General features: G+C 27.2%; 1 protein-coding gene across 9 annotated transcripts in view; it reads right to left on the bottom strand.

The window, feature by feature from the left end:
- LOC108751736 (alaserpin-like) overlaps positions 1-6952 on the bottom strand; it is a 33991-nt gene that overhangs the window by 3726 nt on the left and 23313 nt on the right. For 3 of the 9 annotated variants that reach the window (XM_018492110.1, XM_018492109.1, XM_018492098.1), the window contains exon 8: positions 1159-1380. The exons of 2 other annotated variants lie outside the window; for them this stretch is intronic. In XM_018492110.1, coding sequence (XP_018347612.1) covers positions 1190-1380 — 191 coding nt within the window. In that variant the 3' untranslated portion in view covers positions 1159-1189. Of the gene's footprint in view, positions 1-153; positions 323-1158; positions 1381-3705; positions 3867-4794; positions 4973-5878; positions 6085-6952 lie in introns of those variants that run through there. 4 more of the 9 variants (XM_018492106.1, XM_018492107.1, XM_018492099.1 and 1 more) reach the window with 4 other exon arrangements.

Genomic DNA, 6952 nt, shown 5'->3' on the forward strand with positions numbered 1-6952 from the left:
GTTCAAAGATTTTCTTTTGAAAAATTTTGTTATTGAAATCATTAGCAAATTATCGAAACAAAACGTTCATAGAATATTTGAACACTGACAGCATTAATTTAACAATAATGATATAATAAAAGTCATTAGAGACATTTGGAAGATACACATTATTATCATTACATATATATGTATTATTGCGGATTGAGAACATATCCCCTAAAGAGCGATAAGAAACTAGGCTCTTCTTCAGAACCAACTAATTTAACGATATTATAGAAAAATGGACAATCAATCATGAAGTCTTGACTTTCTTGAATAATTTTGAAGAGCAAATTCATTCCTGGAACATATAGGATTTATGTAGAAATTATACACAACAAAAACAGATTCTTGTTGAATTTCATTTACTGCACTTGCGAAAATAAAACATACACAAAACAATTAAAAAGAATACATACTTTCCAAATACAAACAATAAAAGTCCGGACAAAAGAACTAAAAGATACAAATATTAGTGCAAAATAAACATAAACTAATTGAGAAAAGAAAAATTTTAAAGAAGATAGAAAACATAAAAGTGGAACAAAAATTTTAATACAAGGAAAAATTGCTATATGAAAAATGAGGCTCAAGTAATTCTTAAGTAAATTTAGTTGCAAAATATAATTTATCCAAGAAATAAATCTGTCTTGAATTTTCTCATTATTGATCTTAATTATGCGCAAAGAGATATTAACGAATGTTAGATATTTATTGTAGTTATATAATAAATAAAAAAGTAACATTTTTTAAACTGCGTTTAATATTTTCCACTTGCAAAAACAATATTTTTTTCTTTAATATTAATCTTCAATTTGTACAAGGAATTAATTCAAATGAATAGCGAGAAAATTAAAATAATAAAAAACTGTTTTTCTCACGTAATACATGAGATTTTATAATTTATTCAAATACTAAATAGAGGAACGTCCATCATATTTATTTGAGGGACCATTATATTAATAATTTATGTTTATATTTATTTGATAGTCCATTATATTAATAATTTTATTTCCAACTTTATTCCTCACAAAATTATCTAAATATCTGCATATTTTATATACACAACTGTACGTATAGGTATTGAATTTATATTTACGCCGTTAGTAATCCTTTTATTTTTCATTTCAATTAATTCCTACATTTCTATACGTTATTAAATAATTTATTAAGCAAAAATAAAACGTTTCATTTGGATGACCGGCGTGAAAATTCGTCCAGTGAATAAAATCAATGGATTCGAGTTATCGATTTTATCGCCACGCTGCGCTGCTATGATGACATATAAAAATGGGCGATTAACCGAAAACTCTTCAGATCTTCGAGGTGAGATTTTCATTCTTTTTAAGACTCCTGCAACTGTCATATATCACTTATTTATATTTTTGTTTATCGTACATATATTATGAATGCAACCATATGCAAGTATAGTGCATACCTTATAACTCTAAAGTCTTTATTTAAATTTAATTTTTATTTATTCTATAATATTATACGAAATGTATATATTGTAGAAAAAATAAATTAAATAAAAAATTGTACGTGTGTATAAAAAAACTGAATGTGTAGATTAATGTCGAACCCAGAGCAGTGTTAAGTATATATAGTACAACGAAGAAAGAAAAGGATATTGTTAATCTATCTTTAAAAAGATATTGTATTCACAGTATAGAATTAATCACATATTTTCTAAATTCTTTCAAGTGAATCTCATTCCAAAGAATTTAGAGAGTACACATACATAGAAGCGTACACATACATAGTACACATACATAGATTTATATTAAGTTTCGTATTTATCATATGAAGATCCAACAGGAATAATAAAACAGCAATGTATATAACTTTCTAGTCCATGTAAAACACGAATGAATTATTACGTGCAATAATCTACATGTAACCACTGACCAGATATATTAATAAATGTTATAATTTTAATGCCAGGATTTTAGTCGACATAATAACTTTCTTGTAAGTCAGTTACATCTCAGGTGCAATAACGATTCCGGAAAATAGTGTCAATATTCGTCGTCTTTTATGTTTTCGGATTTGATAGACTACGATTAAATAATAAAATGAATGATCGATAGAGTATTCGTCGTCGTATTTTTCTAAAAAAAACATCACCAATATCATTCTTGAAAGAAAAGTATGATGCTAATGGAGATGAGAATCCGCTGCTTACGACTTCTTTTTGCATTATTAAACAACAAATCAAATTGTTCGCATAATCATTCTCATCACTATAAACTAATAATATAATAAGAGACAAAAAGAGCTAAACATGCGTCAAGATGAAGATCTAAAATAATAAATGCGTTTCAGTCAAAACTTTTAGACATTTAATTTGCACTCCAATGTAGAAAGATGCGTTGCAATATTCAATTGCTATTCACTTCGTGAACATTCATTAGGAAAGCAAACGAGTATGATTAAAAACAAATTTCAATCATAACTCATGTATATTCAAGATTCAGATTATTGCATAAATGCAAAAAAATATTAACGACATGCAATGTACATCATCACATCGCATGTCATATACATATGAATTTTTATTACATAAAGATATATATGTGCAATATACACATTTATAAATTATTCCTGTGTTATTCACAGACTTCGTGAATTTTACTATATTTCTTCTGTTATAATTGAATTCATATAATCGATATTGGGAAGAGAACGCGAACCTGCTTTCCTGTCAAGAAAGACCCTATCAATAATAGCTATCAAAGGAATATAAGCATTAAATACATATTTTTAACAAAAAGAATAAACTGAAAAAAATACTATATTTAATAAATATTTGTTTGAATAAGCTCTAAGTAAATATTTACTAAATGTAAACATATATTTATTTATTGTAAATGTTTACTTAGTACTATTCATAGAAATATGTATTAAAATTTAATAAATTTTTTTCAGTATAGAAATATAATGAAACAGACCCCACTAAGCTGTAAATTATATTGTATTATTTTGCTAAATCACTCTGTATTAATGTTTATACGTATATTTACACGTATATTTGCGTATGTAGATTCATCATACCGGATATATGTTAATTAATAATCAGGTTTGATTATGTATCCGGAAAACAATGTTACAATGTTATTTCCTGTTCGCGTATCGATAGATTTGATAGCATAATAAAATGGTTGATCGATCGAAAATTGCAGTGTCTGTAGTAGTAATGAAATATTCGCATAAACCTGCCATTCTGAAACATATTAATTATGTAATAATAGTGTGTAAATCTATCAGAGAATTTTCATTACGAATCTTCATACAGTTGTATAGCTGCAACATCACAACAGATAATAGAAGCAATATTGTAGTGATAAATATAATTTTTTGTTTATAATATCGTAAACTTATACTGAATTCATTAAATATATTTTGCTGACTTGTTGCTGATTTACAAGCAAAAAAATGTAAGAAATTCGCTTCGTAACGAGAACGTAATAATTAACATTGACCATCGTAATATTAATTATTGCTACGAAATACAAAAAGTGCAACTGTACGAAATACAGAATGTACACAGTATATTGCAGTACATTCCTAAATTGAACAAAGTAAACAATTCGCTTCAATGAGCGCAAATTTGCAAGCAGTATACGAATATATAGATATCGATATTTAAACTAAAAGTGGAAGGACGAATGACGATAAACGATCATCAATCAATTTGCATTATGGATTATAAACGAATCCGTTATATAATGGGATAACACTGATGTCTCTGGATTTTCTGTCTATCTTGACGATATGATACACGAATGGACGATCGATTGAGAATTTTTCCGGAATTATTGAGATTTTGTCCACGACGATGATCGCTGAAACACACGATTGATTTATCACATGCGACCCATTCACTCGTCCACTCGTATCGCGAAATCGTAGAACAGATATACAACAGGTATGCAACTAACATACAATGCTATATAAATTCGTTACCATGCAAGAAGAAATATAGAGGTTTTCGTCGCAGAATATAAAGTAAGAAAATTAGAAAAGAATAAAATAGAAATGTTACGATGCGCAGAAATATCAAGACGTAGTGATCAGACTAGATATTATTGTGAAGCACATAAAAACATTTTTGTCATATCCATTTTTATTTATAACATGTAAATTAAAATACTTTATTTTACTTTACAGTAACATCTCTTTTTCTTACGTAAAATTATCATAAACAAACATCCACTTTGTTATCTGTTTTTTTTTACATCTGTCTTAAGTTATGCGAAAAATTGTTGATACTTTCTCACGAATAGAAAAATAATATGTATATTTGTCATACGACAAACCTAAGTGAAAAACAAGATAAAATTTAATGAGCTGTAAATGTATACATGCATATAGATGATTTTTAAATTAATTTCTTTCAAAGGTGTTAAAAAAATATATAAATCTGAAAAAAATGAAATAACAAGCATCTATTTTATAGTTAAATATTAATAACATTATTAATAATTAATAAGACTTTTATTACTTACTATTCAAACATTACTAATCAAATAACAAAATCATATGTCAACATTAAAAAATGTGAGAAACTGTGAAGATTATTTCCGATATTACTAAAAATAATTCTTTTACATTCTTTTACACACAAATTCTCTTCCATCATTTGTAATTAAATTAAATTAAATTCAAAGATTTAAGAATCAACAATCAATAATATTAAGCAAAAAACACCAAAAATGATTTAACGTAAAATGTTACTTTCTCAAAATGTAAACGATCAAGTACAATATATACACGACGTTTACTGCAACTGGCTAGTAAGTCGGTGCAGTAATTATCCCGGTGAACAGCGACACAGCGTCACCGTTTCCGCTCTCTTGATCCTGAAGAATCTTGACAATATTAAAAATAAATGGACGATCAATTTCCACGACGATCGGGAACATCAGACATCGCATTTCAAACTCCAATCCTGGAACAGATCATCGGATTGTTCGTGCGAACCGCGATGTGATAATGATCGTGATTAATCCTTATTCGCTTCGTAGAAGCGATTCGTGACGGCACATCATGCGTCCTGTTAAATTATTATGTGACGAAAAATGTGATGCCTAACCTACAGTGTGCATTACCGTGTGCATCGTGATAATTCTGGATTCGGATCTAATAATATTCTATTGATATTTTTTCAAGAGAAGAAAAAAAGCTACATTTTGTGTCAATTTCGCGTAGAAATCTTTTTCAATATACAGAGCACAATATGCATAACAGTGAGCAAATTAAGTTCAAAAAATTAAATAAAAAATACAATTAAAATAAAAATATAATTATCTCTTAAATTAAAAGAAAAATTCATTCATCATAAAATCTATGGTTGAAAAGAAGTTTTAATAAATACACTCATTCTATTTTACCGAGATTGAGTATAATATTAAAAAGATTACTTATCTTTTTAAATACAATATTAATTTTAAAAAAGCACCTTATATAACGCACACTTTCCAAAAGCGAACGTAAACATCATATAGATGATGAAAATCATTAGAATGAGATTAAAAAATTAATGGTATTTCAAGTGCTTAATATTTTATTAGTAAATTCTAAAAAAATTAAAGATTCAGCAATATAATAAAAAAATTCATAGACAGAACAAATCAAATCTAGTGCAAGCGAAATGAATCAACGCTGGTTAAATGAAATTAAAAACAGAAATTATTCACTCCCAACGCTGTTATGTGAAGCTGATCACATAAGTTATACGTGTTATGTAATTTTTCATCTCCAAGATGAGCGTCAATTTGTATAAATGAAAATTTTTTTCTCTTTTTCTCGATACAAGAAAGCGATCTAAGAAAGCTGTATTGAATTATGTATTAAGCTGTACTGTATTTATTATCGTGTTGAATTATATTGTATTACAGTATATCGATTACGGGAAATATTAAAAACTCGCTGAAGGTTCAACGACGAATCCGACAAAAATCGGAGCTATGTTGTGTTTAATGGTGCAGTAGAAGGGTCTGTCCACATTGAAGATTAACGGTTCGAGTAGAGGAGCTGGATTTCCGGGTAAGAATATTACATCTAAAAAAATCATACAACCAGATCATACGGACGTGTTGATTTATAAACATTTCCGTGCACTATTTGCATAATCTTCATCGAAGCGATTTTGTTAGAGTATTATTAGCATGACCGAGTATCTTCCTCGTCATAGAACTTTCAAGCAACAGAAAGTAGAAAGATTGTGACAAAGTATTCTGTTTCGTCACGTTGCGTGTTGGAAATATCGCGGAAGAGAAACTTTATCGATTTAGAAGCTACAGAATATTAGAAAATTAGAGAGAGAGCTACACGATATTTTTGTTCATTTTAAATTAACATCTGTTGTTTGATCCGTATGTGCATGTTGTGTATGTATATAAAATTGTATATAATAAATCAAAAAGTGAAATTAAGTCGCTACACTTTTTACATTAATTTTATTTCATTATTTGGTTTATTAAAATTACTTTATTTTTTAGGATATATATATATATATATATATATATATGAAAAGTTGGAAAAAATAATAAATATTAATTTATGTATTTTTTCAATCAAAATAAAGATCTATTCTTTAAAAATTAACGTTAGATTTGACAATTTTTTAAAAATAGAATAATCAATAACTCGTAAATGTTAATACGTATCGGTGATCGAACTCTTATTTTAAATTATGATAATAAATTCGTGAAAAAAAAATTTAGATACACATAGAAAAAGTGCATGATCAAAAAAAGGAACAGAAAGATTAAAAATCCTAAGTGAATATATTTAAGATTTAAGAAAAGACAAAATTCTTTACAGTTTTTCTAATTTAATTTAGAAGGATTATTAGCGTTTTAAACTGATTGTGTTGAAAGTCCGAAAGTTATCGGCGCGCAATTATATCTAAAATAAACTGATTCAA

Source organism: Trachymyrmex septentrionalis, unplaced genomic scaffold, assembly GCF_001594115.1.
Source record: "Trachymyrmex septentrionalis isolate Tsep2-gDNA-1 unplaced genomic scaffold, Tsep1.0 scaffold51, whole genome shotgun sequence".
Taxonomy (NCBI): Eukaryota; Metazoa; Arthropoda; class Insecta; order Hymenoptera; family Formicidae; genus Trachymyrmex; species Trachymyrmex septentrionalis.